Source organism: Bos mutus, unplaced genomic scaffold (genome assembly GCF_027580195.1).
Source record: "Bos mutus isolate GX-2022 unplaced genomic scaffold, NWIPB_WYAK_1.1 CTG222, whole genome shotgun sequence".
NCBI lineage: Eukaryota > Metazoa > Chordata > Mammalia > Artiodactyla > Bovidae > Bos > Bos mutus.
In genome coordinates, this window is record NW_027219678.1 from 159,256 (window position 1) to 177,612 (window position 18,357).

The window sequence follows — 18,357 nt, forward strand, 5'->3', positions numbered from 1 at the left end:
TATTGATTGAGATAACTGTATTAGGACATATAAGAGAATGTCCTGTTCTCACAAGGTATATATTTATATGTTTAAAGCCAGAAAGAAAAACACCAATACAGTATACTAACACATATATATGGAATTCAGAAAGATGGTAACAATAACCCGTATATGAGACAGCAAAAGAGACACTGATGTATAGAACAGTCTTTTGGACTCTGTGGGAGAGGGAGACTGTGGGATGATTTGGGAGAATGGCATTGAAACATGAATAATATCATATATGAAATGAGTCGCCAGTCCAGGTTTGATGAAGGATACTGGATGCTTGGGGCTGGTGCACTGAGACAACTCAGAGGGATGGTACAGGGAGGGAGGAAGGAGGAGGGTTCAGGATGGGGAACGTGTGTATACCTGTGATGTATTCATATTGATATATGGTAAAACCAATACAATATTGTAAAGTTAAAAAATAAAATTAAATTTTAAAAAGTGATTCTAACTTTTAAATAAACATTTCTTCAACTTACAAACAATTCATCAAAATATAGACTTTTAAAAGAGAGGAAGAAAAAACAGGAAGACATAACAGCTGATGAATCCAGGTGAAGGTGTATATGTCTTCATCATATTATTCCTTTCATGTTCCTGTAATTTGAAATTTTTAAAACAAAAAATTGGAGGCTTGGTACTTCCCTGGTGGTCCAGTGGTTAAGAATCCACCTGCCAATGCAGGGAACATGGGTTCGATCCCTGGCTCAGGAAGATCCCACATGGAATGGAGTAAGTAAACCCATGTGCCACAACTACTGAGGCCACATTCTAAAGCCCACAAGCCTCAGCTATAGAGCCTGCGTGTCGCAACTACTGAAGTCTGTGTCTCTAGAGCTAAAGAGCCGCAACAAGGGAAGCCATGGCAATGAGAAGCCCATGCACTGCAATAAAGAGATAGCCTGCCAGGGTCCAGCCCCGGCTGATCCAAGGTATTCGAAGGAGAGACGGCGTAGGCGAGGATCAGGAAACAACTGCTTAATTAAACGTTAATTAAGGATATAAAGAGTAATAGAATGAGGATAGCTCAGTAGGAAAATTCAGTGGAGAAAAGAGGCTGAGTAGCTTGGTTTACGCGGGAGACCAATAAAACTTCAAGACAAGAAGTTTGCACCACTTACGTAGGCCGCAGGCATCCTTCCATTCTCCCGAAGGAGAGGAGACATTGAGGCCTCCCCGGTCGGATCTTAGAAGCCCAGGCATAATTAGCAAGCATGGCGGGTTCTGCGCTCCAGATGGAGACTCAGCCAGAATTTGAGAGAGAGAGCGACATGGGGAGACCAAGTTTCGGTGAACAAGGCCCGCACTTTATTTTCCAAAGTAGTTTTTATACCTTAAGTTGTGCATAGAGGATAATGGGGGAAGGGGTGGAGTCATGCAAGGACAGCAGTTCCTGGTCCTAATCGAAGCCAGGCTTTCAAACTTATCATATGCAAAAGTTCAGGTGAATTACATCATCTTCTGGCCAGGAGGCCTGTTAACATTTTAAGAAACTTATTTTTCTCTAAAGGTGATTATTCCAAAGTCAGGCGCCAGCCTCCAAAAAAGCATTGGACAGAGTTGCATTCCTATAGGGCAAAGGTGAGGTGGGCTCAATCAAGAAAAGAATTAACTCAAGGGTGCAAGGTTACAAACATTGAGGCTACTACTTACATTTCTATACACACATTATATCAATCAATACATTGCCAAGGACACAGTAGGTAAGGAGTATGGAGACTTAGCAGCAAACATTGGCCCAATAAGTGAAAAACCCTTCACCAATACAATTTCTAATCAATCTTTTAACTACTCAAAGGAATCTGTGTTTAGACCATTTAGAACATCTCCTGCCTCTCACAGCTGGGAAGCTCTGAACAATCACATGTGGCTGGAAAAACCTATTCAGGCAGGCTAGAGGATATCCAAAGGAGTTTGTAGGTTAAATACTGTCACACCCAGGAATTATTAACTGGAGCTGTAAGCTAACTCTTTTTTCAGAGAGAGGTAGTGGGGGACAGACCCCCATAAAGTCAGAGGTGTAGGTGAAAGCACAAAGCAGAAAGTAGGCAGATTCTGGTTTTGGGGGTAGATGCTTGAGAATTTCCAGGGGGACTCCTGAGGCTCGATCCCACCTTTGCGTATGCCAAGCCTCCTTCCTCATGACCTTTGCCATGGGTGGAGCTCCTGTTCCCAGCAGTGATAGAATTCTAGTTGAGCTATTCCAGATCCTGAAAGATGATGCTGTGGAAAGTGCTGCACTCAATATGCAATATGCAATATGCACTCAATATGCAATATGCCGGCTCCTGGCAATAGTCCATTTGCTGCAGCTATAGTAAGTCTGGGAGAAGGCAATGTCACCCCACTCCAGTACTGTTGCCTGGAAAATCCCATGGATGGAGGAGCCTGGTAGGCTGCAGTCCACAGGGTCGCTAAGAGTCAGACACGACTGAGCGACTTCGCTTTCACTTTCCACTTTCATGCATTGGAGAAGGAAATGGCAACCCACTCCAGTGTTCTTGCCTGGAGAATCCCATGGACAGAGAAGCCTGGTAGGCTGCAGTCCATGGGGTCGCACAGAGTCAGACACGACTGAAGTGACTAAGCAGCAGCAGCAGCAGAGAACGTCTGCAAGCAGCAATGAAGAACTAGCACAGCAAAAAAAAAAAAAAACTGGAGGATTAAAGGCAGGCAGCCTGGGCATAAGTCCTACCTAGCTCTGCCAACTGGGCAAGTTACTAAACTTACTCTGCCTTAGCTTCCTAAATTCTCAGACTATAATACCATAATTATAAAGGTGGGTACCTCATAACATTGATAGAGTACAAAATAAATCAGTACATGTAGAATTTACAGCAGATCAATAGATATTGCCCATTATTACTAATGCTTCCAGTATGCTACTGGGGAAGAGTGGAGAAGAATTACCAATAGCCCCAGAATGAATGAAGCAGCTTGGCCAAAGCAAATATGATGCTCAGTTGTTGATGTGTCTGTTGGTGAAAGTAAAATAAAATGGCGCAAAGAACAGTATTGTATAGGAACCTGAAATGTTAGGTCCATGAATCAAGGAAAATCAGACATGGTCAAGCAGGAGATGGTAAGAATAAACAATGACATTCTAGGAATCAGCGAACTAAAATGGTTGGGAATGCGTGAATTGAATTCAAATAGCCATTATATTTACTACTGTGGGCAAGAATCCCATAGAAGACACAAAGTAACCCTCATAATCAACAAAAGTCCGAAACACAGTACTTGGGTGCAACCTCAAAAATGAATGATCTCAGTTTGTTTTCAAGGCAAGCCATTCAACATCACAGTAATCAAAGTCTATGTCCCTACTACCAAAGTTGAAAAAGCTGAAGTTGATCAGTTCTGTGAAGACCTAGAAGACCTCCTAGCTGCTAAGTCGCTTCAGTCGTGTCCAACTCTGTGCAACCCCATAGACGGCAGCCTACCAGGCTCCCCTGTCCCTGAGATTCTCCAGGCAAGAACACTGGAGTGGGTTGCCATTTCCTTCTCCAATGCATGAAAGTGAAAAGTGAAAGTGAAGTCACTCAGTCATGCCCAACTCTTAGCGACCCCATGGACTGCAGCCTACCAGGCTCCTCCGCCCATGAGATTTTCCAGGCAAGAGTACTGGAGTGGGGTGCCATTGCCTTCTCCAAGACCTCCTAGAACTAACACCTAAAAAAGATATTCTATTCATCATCAGAGATTGGAATGCAAAAGTAGGAAGTCAAAATATACCTTGAGTAACAGGCAAGTTTGGCCTGGGAGAACAAAATGAAGCAGGCAAAGGTTGATTGAACTCTGCCAAGAGAATGCACTAGTCATAAAAAAAAAAATACTCTTTTTCAACAACACAACAGACAACTTTACACATGGGCATCACCAAATGGTCAATACTGAAATCAAAATGATTACATTCTTTGTAGCGGAAGATGGAGAAGCTATACACAATCAGCAAAAACAAGACTGGGAGCTGACTATGGCTCAGATCACCAACCTCCCATAGCAAAATTCAGGCTTAAACTAAAGAAAACCATGAAAAACACTAGACAGACATTTATGACTTAAATCAAATCCTGTACGAATTTGCAGAGGAGATAACAAATAGATTCAAGGGACTAGATCTAGATAACAGTGTGCCTGAAGAACTATTGACAGAAGTACATAATATTGTGCAGGAGGTGGCAAACAAACCATCCCAAAGAAAAAGAAAAGCAAGAAGGCAAAGTGGTTATCTGAGGAGGCTTTCTGAATAGCAGAAGAACGAAAAGAGGTGAAAAATAAGGGAGAGAGGGAAAGGTACATCAGATTAAACACAGAGCTTTGAAGAATAGGTAGGAGAGATAAGAAGGCCTTCTTCAATGAACAAAGCTTAATAACACAAGAAAACAACAAAAGGGGAAAGACTAGAGGTGTCTTCAGGAAAACTGGAAACATCAAGGGAGCATTCTGCCCAAAGATGATCACAATAAAGGATAAAAATGGCAGAGACCTAGTAAATGCTAAAGAGATCAAGAAGAGGTGGAAAGAATACACCAAAGAACTAAAAAAAAAAATCTTAGTGAACTGGATTACTACGATGGCGTGGTTAGTCACCCAGATCCAGACATTCTGGAGTGCAAAGTCAAGTGGGCCTTAAGAAGCACTGCTGTTAATAAAGCTAATCGACGCAATGAAATTCCAGAAGAACTATTCAAATCTCTAAAGGACAATGCCATCAAGATTTTGCATACATTATGTTGGCAAATCTGTAAGACTCAGCAGCGGCCACAGGACTGAAAAAGGTCAATCCTCATCCTAATTCCCAAGAAGGGTAGTACCAAGAATGTGCCAGCCATCAATTGTACTCATTTCCCAAGCTGGTAAGGTCATGTTTAAAATCATCCATGCTAGGCTTCATCATTATGTGAATCAAGAACTTCCAGATGTCTAAGATGGATTTAGAAAAGGAAGAGGAACTAGAGATCAAATTGCCAACATTCACTGGATTATAGAGGAAGCAAGGGAATTTCACAGAAACATTTATCTTTGTTTAATCAACTATGTTAAAGTCTTTGACGTGTAGATTATGACAAACTGTGGAAAGCTCTTAGAGAGATGGGACTATCAAACCATCTTACCTGTCTCCTGAGAAGCCTGTATGTGGGTCAAGAAGCAACAGTTAGAACCCTGTATGGAATAACTGATTGGTTCAAGATAGAGAAAGGAGTACAACAGGGCTGTCTGTTGTCACCCTGTTTGCTTAACCTACATGCTGAGCAAATCATGAAGAATGCCGGGCTGGATAAGTTACAAGCCTGAATCAAGACAGGCTAGAGAAACATCAATAACCTCAGACATGCAGATAATACCACTCTAATGGCAGAAAGCAAAGAACTAAAGAGCCTCTTGATGAGGGTGAAGGAAGAGAGTGAAAGAGCAGGCTTAAGACTAAATACTAAAAAAAGAAAAAGAAAGAAAAAAAAAAACTAAGATCATGGCATCACATCCCATTACTGCATGGTAAATAGAAGGGGAAAAAGTGGAAGTAGTGACAAATTTCCCTTCTTTGGCTCCAAAATCACTACAGATGGTGACTACACCCATGAAATCAGAAGATGATTGCTTCTTGGCTGAAAATGATGACAAACCTAGACAGTGTGTTGAAAAGCAGAGACATTACTGTGCCAACCAAGATCCATATAGTGAAGGCTATGGTCTTCCCAGTGGTCACATATGGTTGTGAGAACTGGACCACAAAGAAGGCAGAATGCGAAAGAATTGATTCCTTCAGTGTGGTGCTGGAGAAGATTTCTGAAAGTCCCTTGGATAGCAAGGAGATCAAACCAGTCAATCTTAAGGGAGATCAAGTCTGAATATTTACTGGAAGAACTGACGCCGAAGATGAAGCTCCAGTCTTCTGGCCATCAGACAACTCACTGGAAAAGTCCCTGATGCTGGGAAAGATTGAGGGCAGAAGAAGAAGAGAGTGTCAGAGGATGACAAGGCTGAATGGCTTCACTGATGCAATGAACATGAACTTGGGCAAACTCCAGGAGATGGTGAGGGCCAGGAAGGCCTGGCGTGCTGCAGTCCATGGGGTAGCAAAGAGTCAGACACAACTGGGCAACTGAACAACAGTAACAACCTCCTAACATTGATAGAGTATAAAATGAATCAGTACATGTAGAATTTATAACAGATCAATAGATATTGCCCAATATTAGTAATGCCCTCAGCTAGCACCTCTTCCAGAGAAGGCAATGGCAACCCACTCCAGTACTCTTGCCTGGAAAATCCTATGGACGGAGGAGCCCGGTGGGCTGCAGTCCATGGGGTTGCGAAGAGTCAGACACGACTGAGCGACTTCACTTTCACATTTCACTTTCATACACTGGAGAAGGAAATGGCAACCCACTCCAGTGTTCTTGCCTGGAGAATCCCAGGGATGGCAGAGCCTGGTGGGCTGCCATCTATGGGGTCGCACAGAGTCGGGCACGACTGAAGCGACTTAGCAGCAGCAGCAGTGCCTCTTCACGTTCTGCTCCATTTTCTTCCTTTGCAGGTATCAGCATTGAGACTTTGTTACATATGCACAGGCTTGTTTTCCATCTTCTCCAAGAGAATTTAAGCTCCAACAGGGCAGAGACTTTGTCTCTTGATGACTGATAGCCCCAGAATCTGTAACACTGCCTGTCTAACAAGCTCTCAGAAGATATTTGTTGGCTGTATGAATGAAGGCATAAGTGAATCTCCTTGTGTGATATGTCTGTTCCTATAAATTAGAAAATAAATCCATATAGATAAATAATTTTATATAACACTATTTTCTTATTAAGAATAAGTGTAAAAGGAATGTATTGTTATAACAATTAACTGGCTCCAAGATATCATAACATCACACTTTAAACAGTGGAAAGCACTGAAAAAGTTATTATTTAAGGAAAATGGATCAAATAATATTATGACTCAGGGAATTAAAACAGGGGCTCTATAACAATCTAGAAGGATGGGATGGGGAAGGAGATGGGAATGAGGTCCAGGAGGGATAGGACATGGGTGTGACTATGGTTAATTCTTGTTGATGTTTGACAGAAAATAACAACAAAATTCTGTACAGCAATTTTCCTTCAATTAAAAAAATAAATAAATTAAAAAAACTATAATCTCAGTACAGAATACTTCAGATTGTTTTTGAGCTTGGGAAAAAATAGAATATAGCAAAATTGAAAAATAATAAACTGAAATGTAAGGCACTCTATCACCTTAAACATTTTCAAAATAATCTACTAAATGTACTGTATATACCAACCAGGCACCAGCACCCCTCACAGGCAGTCAACATAGATGTCAGATAGTTTCTATATTTTGTGGAACCTTCTTACTTTTCAAAAAGAAAGGCTGGTGTGGGCTAGAATGAGACAGGGAAATGCAATCAACAGACAGGGAAGAGGTTTTACTAGAGCAGGACCAGCAGTAAAAGAAATCGAGGGAGAGCCCCTTCACCAAAACATAAGGCCCCAGGAAATGGACATATAAACTGTCCCACAGCAAGGACTGAACCACGTGATTCCTAATGCACGTGCTGCTGATGCCCAGATTTCTGTATCTTGGTTTTCCTCTGTGATGAGACATTTTGTTGTTCAGTCGCTCAGTCATGTCCGACTATTTGTCAGACTGCAGCACACCAGGCTTCCCTGTCCTTCACCATCTCCTTACTGGATGCTAGGGGCTGGTGCACTGGGACGACCCAGAGGGATGGTATGGGGAGGGAGGAGGGTGGAGGGTTCAGGATGGGGAACACATGTACACCTGTGGCGGATTCATTTCGATATTTGGCAAAACTAATACAATATTGTAAAGTTTAAAAACAAAAAAACTAATGCCCATTGAGCTGATGATATCATCGAACCATCTCATCCTCTGTCTCCCTCTCCTCCTCCTGCCCTCAATATTTCCCAGCATCAGGGTATTTTCCAATGAGTCAGCTCTTTGCATCAGGTGGCCAAAGTATTGCAGCTTTAGCTTCAGCAGCAGTCCTTCCAATATATATTGAGTTGATTTCTTTTAGGATTGACTGATTTGATCTCCTTGCTCTCCATGGGACTCTCAAGAGTCTTCTCCAGCACCACAGTTCAAAAGCATCAATTCAGCCTTCCTTATGGTCCAACTTTCACATCCATCCGTGACTACTGGAAACACCATAGTTTTGACTATATGGACATATGAGACATACTTCTGTCCTAATAAAGATACTATCAGTGTTGACCATTTGACTGTGTGCTTTCTTCCCAGTTTTGATGTAATAGCCCATATACTTAATTCCATATCCTAGAATCTAAGCTGTTTTGTTTTTGTTTTTAGAAGCAAGACTTCAATGATTCATTTTGAGAGTTTTATCTACTGTGATCTTTTAACCTTTGATAAAGTGCTTCATTTTCAGGTACATTCCTGTTACATTTGTGGAGTTGCCTTTGCACCCCAATCAGCACTAATTTCTGATGAACTTTTGTCAGTTTATAGTAAGTTAATTAGTTTTCAGTATATGAAAAATGTATTTTCAGCATATTTTGAAAAATAACCAAGATGAGACAGGCAGCATCCACAGGACTGTATCCCTTCTGAATGTCCACCTCTCCCAAGGAAGAAGGAAGAAATAGAACTAGAGGACTTTAAAAGAGGAAACATAGTGGTTTCCTCCTACTCACTCTCAGGCCAACTCTGTGAGTTTGGGTTCACATGTCCAGTTTGGCATCATTTATAAACTAGTAACTAGGGTTTTGATTTCACTTAAAAATTGATCTCACTGATTTAGTGATACCTCTTAGAGTGATGGGCTTCCCAGGTGGTGCAGGGATAAAGAATCCTCCTGCCAGTGCAGGAGATGCAAGATACGTGAGTTTGATTCCTGGTTTGGGAAGATTCTCTGGAATAGGAAATGGCCATCCACTCCAGTATTTCTTGTCTGGAAAACTCCATGGACAGATGTTTCTGGCGGAGTATAGTTACATAGGGGGTCGCAAAGAGTCAGACATGACTGAGCATGCACATGCATGCACTTAGAGTGATTAATCATCCCATTATTCTTTTTCTCTAGGAATGATTTATCACATTTGTATGTTTTTCAATGAAAGATTTGGTAGGTTTTCTTTAAAACAGTCATAAAGAAGCAATTCCTAGAGAAACACAATGATGGGATGATTTCTCCAAGCATTATCACTAAAGCTAACATGGTCAATCCCAGAAGCAATACATCTAAACCACACACTTCACTTTTGAAATAAACTCATATTTATTTCTTTTTATAGAAACCTCCAAATGTACTTTATTTTATTTTTTTTTTTACAGAAAATTTTAGAAGAAGGGCCTCTGTCCTTGAGTCATTTGTATCCCCCATAGCAATGATCTCCACTCAAAGGGTAGATCTTAGTATTATCTACCACTTGTACCACCTCATCATTTTTAGAATTTAGATTAGCATTGACCCTTTGTCCATGGAACAATATGTTCTGAAATTCTAGACTAATTTTGCTACCTGAGAATCCATGAAAAAAAGATCTCAAACTTGGAAACAAATAGGAAAATAATTAACTAGTACTTCCTTTTTTTTAAGATGTCATAATTTCACCATTAAATAGTCCTGTGAGTTCAAGATCAGCAGATCATCCTTTCTTGTTTTTCACATTTGATGGTTAACTAATCTCCCCACCTCTTCTCTTTAGAATTGCACTGTAAAAGACTCACAAACTTAAATGAAATCAGAGGTGTAATTCTTTTCAGGCAGGAAAAAGTGAAGCAATTGGCCCAACTTAGGAAAATAAAATCCCCACAGTTGCTGGAAAGCAGGGTGGGTGTGTAAAGACTGTGTGCTTACATCCTTCAGAAACCAGAATTACTGGATGGACATTGTCAGACCTCCAAATCTGCCTGCTCATAGTCAAGGCTCGCCTACATTTTACAGGTTTCAGAGCTTCCCTGGAAGGGTGACTCTAAATGGCACACACAACAACTCAAAACATCACGAACAATTGGTCACTCAGATTTGCACAGTAGAAATTTTTTTAAAAGAAATACACCGCACTTCTCTGAAATGAAAAGATCAATAAAACATCTAGCAGTTATTTTTTCATGTCAAAATGTATTTTTCCTATTTTCCTCTAAGAGTATTATAGTGTCTGGTCTTACATTCAGTCTTTAAATCATTTTGAGTTTATTTCTGTATATGGTATTAGGGAGTATTCTCATTTCATTCTTTTACATGTAGCTGTCCAGTTTTCCCAGCAGCTGGGAAGAGGCTGTCTTTTTGAAGAGACTGTCTTTTCTCCATTGAAAAGAGAAAAGACCATCTTTTCTCCATTGCACATTCTTGCCTCCTTTGTTATAGATTTGGTGACTATCTGTGAGTTCATCTCTGGGCTCTCTAGCCTGTTCCATTGATTTATGTTTCTGTCTTTGTGCCAGTGCCATACATCTAGAGTACTGCAGCTCTGTAGTGAGTTGACCAAAAAATTCATTTAGGTTTTCCCATAACATTTTATGTAACAAACTTTTTGACCAACTCAGTGTCTTAAATCAGGGAACCTTATTTCTCCAGCTTAATTTTTCTTTCTCAAGAGTGCTTTGACTATTTGAGGTTTTTTGTGTTTCCATACAAATTGTAAAATTTGGGGCTCTAATTCTATGAAAAATGTCATTGGATTTTTCTGATAGGGATTGTACTGAACCTGTAGATTGCTTTGGGTAGTATAGTCATTTTCACAATATTGATTCTTCCAGCCCAAGAACATGGTATATCCCTCCATCTGGTTGTGTCATATTTGGTTTCCCTTGTCAGTATCTTTTAGTGTTCTGAGTACAGGTCTTTTGCCTCCTTAGGTGGGTTTATTCTTAGGTATTTTATTCTTTTTGTTGCAATAGTAAATGGGATTATTTTCTTAATCTCTCAGACCTTTCATTGTTAGTGTATAAGAATGCACATGCTTATTTTTTAAAAGCACAAGACTGAGCTAGGTTCTATGAGAAATTAGAAGTCTGTCTACTGTTTAGATATCTAGACTTTCTGCCATCAGTAGAAGTGATTTGTAAAACAAGGAAAATATACAAAGTACTTTGTATTAAAATACACAAGGCAATGGAAACTTAATAGTCAATTTTTTTTTTCATTCAATGGTAAGGAAATTCAAAGAAGTGGGGAAAGGGAGAACATGATACAAATAACAGAAAATTCTCTAGAAATGAACCTGTCCACATAAAAAGTAAGCAAACACTCTAGGGTTCTGTTAGCTGCATTCATGCTACAGCATTAAAATGGCATAATCACCAATAAATAATCATTAGCACATTCCAGTTATATATTCTATCTTTATAAACACTTTCCTGTGAAACTGCATAGCATTTTATTGGTATAATCTGTCACATTTTTAAGTTAATAATGAAAAATTACTATTGTCTCCACATCATGGATGTTTCCTAAGACCAGAGGAATAAAATGAACATTGGAGGGTAATTAGGGTAATTAATTCACCAGGTCACTAGTGGAATTTGATCCCACAGCTTTAACATCTAATTTAGTGTTCTGCTAAGGACAAGATAATGTATCTAGTTGCTCACAGTATTAGGGAAAAAGCAAAAACAGAAACATGAAGCATTATATTGTTGGTTTTCATCACCATCATCAATACACACATTTTAAGTGCACTCATGTCATCAGAATTTTCCTAGGAGGTAAACAAAGTCAGTTAAACTGATAAGCTCCCTTTAATTACCTTCAATGTTAAAAATGTATATACACATATACTCATACTTACACATTACATTTAATAAATTACCTCTTCTAAGACTTTCCACAGTTCCACATCCATATGCTCATGAAAGGGATCCAGATTTTTCCTCATTGTTCCAGTAAATAAAACAGGTTCCTAAATGCAACAAAATAGTGAATGTTTTTACCTTAACCTCTTTTCATTTTATTCCAGTGCTTACAGGACAGAAATAAAATATAAAATATCAAAATTCACTGTGATCATTAATAATAAGGTTTCAAATGTATATTTACAAAATAGTATCTCTAAAATAATTTTCCATTGTACAAAGCATGCTACTAAATATCCTCTGGACTATTGAACACTAACAGAAGGTAGTGTTGAAGAAGCTTTTTCATATTAAGAAAGAAACTGAAGAATAGAAAGGAAGATCTGTTTGTTTATTTGTTTTAAATACCTTCCTGGTAATGAATATCTACTTAAACACACACACAAAATGATGATATAAGTATTTGAGAAACTTTACATCAAGATTTACATAAATTAACTGTCAATCCTGGTGTGATGCTGGGAAACATCAAAAGCATGATTAGTTGAGGTTTGTGCCTCAAAGCAAAATTGTGAACTATTTTCACATTGCAATGAAGAATAAACTAGGATATTTTCTCCATTTGGTAAAACAGTATTCTGGGATGGGGACTCTCTCAATAGGTGTGAATGAACATCCCCACACATGCAAAGAGAAGTCAGCTCCTGGGGCCTGTGGCTCCTCTGTCCATGGAGAGAGATTCTGTGATCCTGCACCAGCTGGTCCCACATTCTCTCACCTGTACATCAGCACAGAACACCTCAGAGAGCCTCGTTACTAACTTCAAAGCCAGGAGGACCTAAAACCCACTGTGACCTGTGTCATAATAATATTATTTTAATTTAATAGCTCCTTTTATTCATCTATTTTAGGAGGAGCCACAGGTAAATTACTCTGGAAATGCATCCCTCTTCTTGTGGCTCAGATGTTAAGAGTCTGCCTGCAATATGGGAGATCCGGGTTCAATTCCTAGGTTGGGTAGATCCCCTGGAGAAGGAAATGGCAGCCCACTCCAGTGTTCTTGCTTGGAAAATCCCATGGATGGAGAAGCCTGGCAGGCTACAGTCCATGGGGTCACAAAGAGTTGGACATGACTGAGCGACTTGATTTTCTTTCTTTTCTTTCATTCTGTGTTTAAGAGAGAATCTTGTACATAAACTCATGTAGGCCATTTAAGTTTCTTATGGAAGGCTCAAGTAAGCGAGGACATAAAATATGAGCAGCAGAGAAGAGCCCAACTGGCTCTTTTCAACGAAGGGGGCAGAACAAGGGGATGCACACGTGTAGGAATAAGAGGAGACTTGATTCTTCCACAAGTGCCCGGGAACTGATCAGAATCACCATGTTCAATTCCTGCCTGGACTTAGAGCTGTTCTGTTCCTCATCATTTCACAAAAGCCTGAGAAGGAAAATGAATATAGATAATTCTTCACTCCAGCCATGAAGAAGAATGTCACTCGGAGCGCCTCCCACATCGTCTTTCCCTATTGTCTTAGTTTTAAGTCTTGTAAGAGAGAAATGGATGCAGAAAGCACATGGTAGGCCATCAAAAAAAGATGTACCCCTAAGTAGAATGCAAAATTAAAAAGACATTATAAGGGGAGCTACATTTGCACATTGTTGAGCAAACAGCCAATATGCTTCTAAAGCACTGAAAATCACTGGTCACAGGATGTTTCAAAATGGTTACTGAATTGAACTGAAAAATCACAAGAACCACATTTAAGGCCTCCTTTAAAACTCTGGAATTTAGGATCAAAGACTAAATAACCATCTAAGCAATGGTAAGAGTTCCTTGTCAGGGAATAATCATCATTCTACTTCAGATTTTTAGAAAACGTTTTATTCTTTGTAAGATTGCAACATGCAGGCAATTTCTCTTCCTTTAGCTGTTTCCATTAGATTTACACATATGACGTCACCAGGAAAGAGGAAACTGGTCTGTGATATTCCCCCCTTTCCTCTGACTCTCCTCCACCTTCCCTCCAAGGATCTAAACTATGGCAGGATTTTACTCTGGGGCCCAAAACAAGAGACGTTTCAAGCATTTGTGTTTGAGGAGATAAAGGGCTTGAAAAAGGCCAGCTTAAGCAACCAGCTTTGAGCTCAATTGGGAAAAGTGAGATGGGGTCTCTCTGCTTACAATGATGACAAGAATGCTTTGCTCATCCTGGCTTACACGACCTGAACACTTTTTCTCTCAGGTTCCTCTCATAAAGCAAATTCACATCCTGTTAAGACGTCTAAGGTATGAAGCATCAACCTGGTTTTCAAAATATAGTCTATTAAAGTGCTATCTAAGATAGTCTATGAAAAAAATCAGCTTACTATTTTTTAAGTTCTTATTATTTATCATTTTTATTTTTATATATTTTATTTTTTTTTACTTTACAATATTGTATTGGTTTTGCCATACATCAACATGCATCTGCCGTGGGTATACACATGTTCCCCATCCTGAACCACCCTCCCACCTCAGCTTATTTTTTAAAGACCTTTCTTCCTTCCTTAAACAATGAAAAGTGTCACAGTATTAGCACATTTGTGAAGGGCAGTTTTGGTGATTCAGGAGAACAGGCACAGTGTCCTCATTTAAAATTCAGTCACCAATTACATAATTAGAGCCTCTTTTTATTGTCACCTCCCTCACCTTCTTCTCTTGGGAACACTCTTTGAAGGGGATGAAGTTCTTTAAAGACTAGGGGACTAAAGCAGGATTCTTTGCAGAAAGAGGAGTCCCTCACTTCTGAGCCCCTGACCAGTGCCTGCAGCTGCTTCAGACTGAGCTTTTATCAGAGCCCTCAGACACTACGTAGGCCTTAAGGAGGTTCTGCTAATTATCACCAAACCACTGCTGAATGTCATACAAAAAACAGAAATTAAGCATTTCCCATTGTAATAAGGGTCCCCACTCAAGTCTATACCATCAATCTAAAAGGATATATTGAGAATTATGAACGTTTATTTTGCAGTATTAAATGGAAGATATAGTTTAGTAAATAAGACTATTTCTCTTTGCTAAGACATTTCAAAATCAGTAAAGTTTTAATCGAAACTTGCTGAATAAAAAGAATGACTAATTAAAAGTTTAACTGATTGAAGTTATATTTTTCTTTAAAGCTGGCAGGCAATTTTTGATCAATCTGTTTTAATATGTCAGTGTTTTATGCATAGTGTTCATTTCAGTTTCTACTCATTCTACTTCCAACATTTGCCAAATAAGAAACCATTATCTTCAAAAGGTAATAAATGTGCCCACAGTAAACATATACCGCAAGGGCAAATAAGGGTCAAATGAATGATCATTTCTGATAGATATTAAATTACCCACCTCTAAGCAATAAAGTTAAGAAATTAATCTTATAAATAAGTGCAGGCAGAACAGTGTAGAGATTTATGGTAGGACACACAACCTACATGTAAATATACACTATTTATTGTCTCTTGCATTTTTTCTGAAGGTACACAATTAAACCTCATATAATAAGAGTAAGCAGCTCAACAGGTAAAGAATCCACAATGTAGGAGATGTGGATTGGAACTTTGAGTCAGGAAAATCCCCTGGAAAAGGGAACACCTATCCAGTACTTTTGCCTGGAGAATCCCATAGACAGAGGAGCCTGATGGGGTACAGTCCATGGGGTCACAAAGAGCTGGACACGACTGAGCACACTCTTGCACAACTGGCACCACAGAGTCAGGAAAACAGACACTTATTCAATGTAATATTTTAAGTGGAGCATTAGATTCAAAACTGTTTTTCATCATGGTTTAATTGTTTCCTTTGTTACTAATATAATACAAGTTCATATTGGATGTGCGTAGAGAAATTAACTGACAACACGGTGTCACTCAGGCTCTCCTGCCCCACTCTCTCCCCACCTCTTACCTTGTGCTCTGTAAAAAAACCATACTACTGACATTGGTAGTACTGGGCCTGAGCACCCACTTGGTGATGGGCCACTTTCGTCTGTTTTAGTATATCAGTAGACTTTGAAGACTCCTGGCTGCTGCTGCCCAGAGAGAACAAAACTTTCTGTAGTCCCCACAGCTCCTCAAATCTTCTTCTAGCTTCCCCAGTGGCACCTTATCTACCCTGGGTCTAGTGAACCATATGAGTGGAAAGACAGTGTGTGACCCAAAAATGGCCACTCTGAATCAGAACATTTAATGTAGTACAGCGATCATACTAGACCCTTTGTAGAGGGTGCTAGAAGACGAACCTCTCATTATCTTACAAAGAAACCTAACCACTAGCCTTCAGAGGCTTAAAAAGACCTGGGATGAAGGCAAAAAACATACAAGTGGTTACAAACAAAGCAGATGAAGCACAGCACTGTACCCTGATCATGTCAGTCCCAAATCAGGAAACTGCATTCCACTGAAGTATATTTTCAAGTGTATCTACCACTGCGGCTTCCTTTGTAAAATGTATAAAGGCTATGTTTTCATTTTTAATCTGAGTAGAAAGGCTACATTTTCATTTCTAATCTGAGCACCTTATTTAAGGGGTAGAGTGAAAAAGTTGGCTTAAAGCTCAACATTCAGAAAATGAAGATCATGGCATCTGCTCCCATCCCTTCATGGGAAATAGATGGGGAAACAGTGGAAACAGTGTCAGACTTTATTTTTTGGGCTCCAAAATCACTGCAGATGGTGACTGCAGCCATGAAATTAAAAGACGCTTACTCCTTGGAAGGAAAGTTATGACCAACTAGATAGCATATTCAAAAGCAGAGATATTACTTTGCCAACAAAGGTTTATCTAGTTAGGTCAGATCAGATCAGTTGCTCAGTCATGTCCGACTCTTTGTGACCCCATGAATCCCAGCACGCCAGGCCTCCCTGTCCATCACCAACTCCCGGAGTTCACCCAGACTCACGTCCATCGAGTCAGCGATGCCATCCAGCCATCTCATCTTCTGTCATCCCCTTCTCCTCCTGCCCCCAATCCCTCCCAGCATCAGAGTCTTTTCCAATGAGTCAACACTTCACATGAGGTCACCAAAGTACTGGAGTTTCAGCTTTAGCATCATTCTTTCCAAAGAAATCTCAGGGCTGATCTCCTTCAGAATGGACTGGTTGGATCTCCTTGCAGTCCAAGGGACTCTCAAGAGTCTTCTCCAACACCACAGTTCAAAAGCATCAATTCTTTGGCACTCAGCCTTCTTCACAGTCCAACTCTCACATCCATACATGACCACAGGAAAAACCATAGCCTTGACTAGACGAACCTTTGTTGGCAAAGTAATGTCTCTGCTTTTGAATATGCTATCTAGGTTGGTCACAACTTTCCATCCAAGGAGTAAGTGTCTTTTAATTTCATGACTGCAGTCACCATCTGCAGTGATTTTGGAGCCCAGAAAAATAAAGTCTGACAGTGTTTGCACTGTTTCCCCATCTATTTCCCATGAAGTGGTGGGACCGGATGCCATGATCTTTGTTTTCTGAATGTTGAGCTTTAAGCCAACTTTTTCACTCTCCACTTTCACTTTCATCAAGAGGCTTTTGAGTTCCTCTTCACATTCTGCCATAAGGGTGGTGTCATCTGCATATCTGAGGTTATTGATATTTCTCCTGGCAATCTTGATTCCAGTTTGTATTTCTTCCAGTCCAGCGTTTGTCATGATGTACTCTGCATATAAGTTAAATAAACAGGGTGACAATATACAGCCTTGACGAATTCCTTTTCCTATTTGAAACCAGTCTGTTGTTCCATGTCCAGTTCTAATTGTTGCTTCCTGACCTGCATACAAATTTCTCAAGAGGCAGATCAGGTGGTCTGGTATTCCCATCTCTTTCAGAATTTCCCACAGTTTATTGTGATTCACACAGTCAAAGGCTTTGGTATACTCAATAAAGCAGAAATAGATGTTTTTCTGGAACTCTCTTGCTTTTTCTATGATCCAGCGGATGTTGGCATTTGATCTCTGGTTCCTCTGCCTTTTCTAAAACCAGCTTGAACATCTGGAAGTTCATGGTTCACATATTGTTGAAGCCTAGCTTGGAGAATTTTGAGCATTACTTTACTAGCGTGTGAGATGAGTGCAATTGTGTGGTAGTTTGAGCATTCTTTCGAATTGCCTTTCTTTGGGATTGGAATGAAAACTGATCTTTTCCAGTCCTGTGGCCACTGCTGAGTTTTCCAAATTTGCTGGCATATTGAGTGCAGCACTTTCACAGCATCATCTTTCAGGATTTGGAATAGTTCAACTGGAATTCCATCACCTCCACTAGCTTTGTTCGTAGTGATGCTTTCTAAGGCCCACTTGACTTCACATTCCAGGATGTCTGGCTCTAGGTCAGTCATCACATCATTGTGATTATCTGGGTCATGAAGATCTTTTTTGTACAGTTCTTCTGTGTATTCTTGCCATCTCTTCTTAATATCTTCTGCTTCTGTTAGGTCCACACCATTTCTGTCCTTTATTGAGCTCATCTTTTCATGAAATGTTCCTTTTGTATCTCTGATTTTCTTGAAGAGATCCCTAGTCTTTC

General features: G+C 39.9%; 1 protein-coding gene across 1 annotated transcript in view; it reads right to left on the bottom strand.

Moving 5' to 3' along the window:
- The window catches only part of LOC102287016 (ATP-binding cassette sub-family C member 4), a gene marked incomplete at its 5' end in the record, with an annotated part of 101,268 nt that overhangs the window by 13,777 nt on the left and 69,134 nt on the right, over positions 1-18,357 (bottom strand). Inside the window, 1 exon segment of the mRNA XM_070366866.1 lies at positions 11,838-11,927. Coding sequence (XP_070222967.1) covers positions 11,838-11,927 — 90 coding nt within the window.